General features: G+C 48.9%; 1 protein-coding gene and 1 pseudogene across 1 annotated transcript in view; one reads left to right on the forward strand and one right to left on the reverse strand.

Annotated features, from left to right (window-relative positions):
* LOC131880915 (cohesin subunit SA-1-like) overlaps positions 1-1944 on the reverse strand; it is a gene marked incomplete in the record, with an annotated part of 2703 nt that extends 759 nt beyond the window's left edge. The window contains 1 exon segment of the mRNA XM_059227646.1: positions 124-1944. Within this exon segment, the coding sequence (XP_059083629.1) occupies positions 124-1798 (1675 nt within the window).
* Positions 1945-2179: 235 nt separating this feature from the next.
* The window catches only part of LOC131880713 (cohesin subunit SA-2-like), an 806-nt pseudogene continuing 711 nt past the window's right edge, over positions 2180-2274 (forward strand).

The raw sequence follows: 2274 nt of genomic DNA on the forward strand, positions 1-2274 counted from the left end.
ATGCATGGAGTTGTTTGAATCAAGCAGGTGAATGAAATAAGTCTTGTTGGTCTTATAGCTTACCAGCTCTGGCAGCCAAATCATTGACCGTCTCTACTGTAAGACTGTAAATATACCGCTTACCGTAGTCGTTGTAGAACATGACGTAGTGCTTGAAGATGTCGGAGGCGCTCTTGGTGGGAAACACGTTGTACACGACCAATTTGCAATAGGACGCGAGCAGATTCCTGCGCTTGTGGAGCTCCTTGATCTTGTTGTGATCGTCCTGCTCCTCGTCCTCGTCCTCTACGAACACGTGGTCCTGGATGAACTGGTTCATCTGTCGGTGGAGACTCTCGTCGGGCTTGAAGGCCAAGGGCGCGAGCACCGAGTTCTTGGACACATCCCGGCCTTTGAAGAAGATCAGCAGGTCCGCGATCGACGTGAAGGCCTCCTCCTTGAGCGAGTTGTCCCCTTGGACATCCGTGAGCAAGACCTCCTTCATGACCTCCATGTAGCGGTCCAATTTGGCCCGCAGACCCATGACGTCGTCTGCCGTGGAGTTCCTCTCCGTGGTGTTCTCGATTTGGTTCTGGTCCCACACCAGACCGTAGTAACAGGAGCACACGGCGGACTTGATGGCCTCCAACGGGATCTTCATCTCCTCGCGGGCGACCAAGGCGTCCTTGAAGCGGATCACCACGTCGAACATGTTCTCCCAGATGGCCCACGTGTTCATGTTGTGGCAATTGGAGAACACCTCCACTTTCTTGAAGGACGAGATCAGCTTGAACATCTCGTCCTCATTGGGCTCCTCCTTGCCGATGAGCAGATTCATGTACTCGTCGATGGCCTCCTTGTAGTTGTTGGACACCATGTCCAACAGGCGACTTCGGGCCACATCGCAGCGGGAAAAGATGGCGAACTTGTCGTTGCACACCTTGTCCAACGTGATGGCGCATGCCTCGAGCACGCTCTTCTCCGAGTGCTTGTCCACGATCTCCTGGATGAGCATGAGCAACGCCTCCAGGTTCTTCTCCTGTCGCGACGTGGTGTAGATCTCCAGGTCAAAGTACTGCGGGATGACCAGCAGATTGGCGATCTTCTCCGGGTCCGGGAGGTACTTCTTCAGCAACGGGGGCAGGGTCTGGATGAAATGAGCCGTCAGCGACTGCTTGTCATCCTGGACCTGTTTCAACTCCTTGGCCGAGAGCAGCTTCCGGGTGGGACCCCGACCCACTGGAGGTTCGCCCGTGGCGGCTTGCCGGATACAACACACCATGATTTCGATCAAACTCGTTTCCTGCCGATCCTCCAACGGGTCTTCCTGCGGACCCGGCTCCTCGAGCAGCAAGTCCGTCATGCACTCCCAGTCCTTCATCATGGGGTTGGACTCAATGAGCGAGTCCACGAGGTAGGCCCCGTGTTCGTGGAGCTCGGACTCGATGAAGAATTGCACCAGATCCCTGATCAGGGGTGTGTTGGGCAGGCGCTTCTTCCCGCGACGCGTCCGCAGGTCCGGGTCCAGCTCGTCGTCGGGCAAGAAGAGACGCTCGTTGAGGAACTCGCCCGCTGCTTGAGCCACGGCCCTGTGAGACGAGTACACGAGTTCGTAGACGTGCTCGCAGTCCTTGTCGTTGAGCATGTCGCGGTGGAAGCGCAAGATCGAGATGACCAGTTTGACCGCCTCCACGGCCACGTCAAAGTCTTTGTCCAGAGTCATTTGCACGATGCGCTCCTGTTTTTTAGTGAAGTGAGAAGGTTGGCATGAAAATAATATGTTATTTATGCTTAGGATATTGTGATTATTGCTCTTCATTTCACTAGACTCATTTGCGCATAATTGGTAAAAAGTATGGCAATCTTATGGAATTGTAGGCCTTGATCGTACAAAAAAAAAATATTATTTAGACTCTATTTCTTCTTTATTCTTCCATGCTCTTTGGCAAGACAAACAGAAATTTTCAAAATTACTAAATACAAAAAATTACTCAATTTTTTCCAAAACAAAATTATTTTTGTTGTTTCAAAACGAATCAAAATATATGACGAAAAATATGACTTTTCACAATGTCCACACCAATTTGAACGCACGTTCGGCAAATACCACTAAAAAATTATAATATATATATTATTATATATAATATATTATATTAATTATTATTATATTATTATTATATTAATATATTATTCAACTAAAATGAAACGAGCAAGACCGGGCTCTGGGGATGAGCCCCCGCATTTCCAGGTTAATATAGCCTATATTAATATATTATATATTAATATATTATATAT

This window comes from Tigriopus californicus, chromosome 5 (genome assembly GCF_007210705.1).
Source record: "Tigriopus californicus strain San Diego chromosome 5, Tcal_SD_v2.1, whole genome shotgun sequence".
NCBI lineage: Eukaryota > Metazoa > Arthropoda > Copepoda > Harpacticoida > Harpacticidae > Tigriopus > Tigriopus californicus.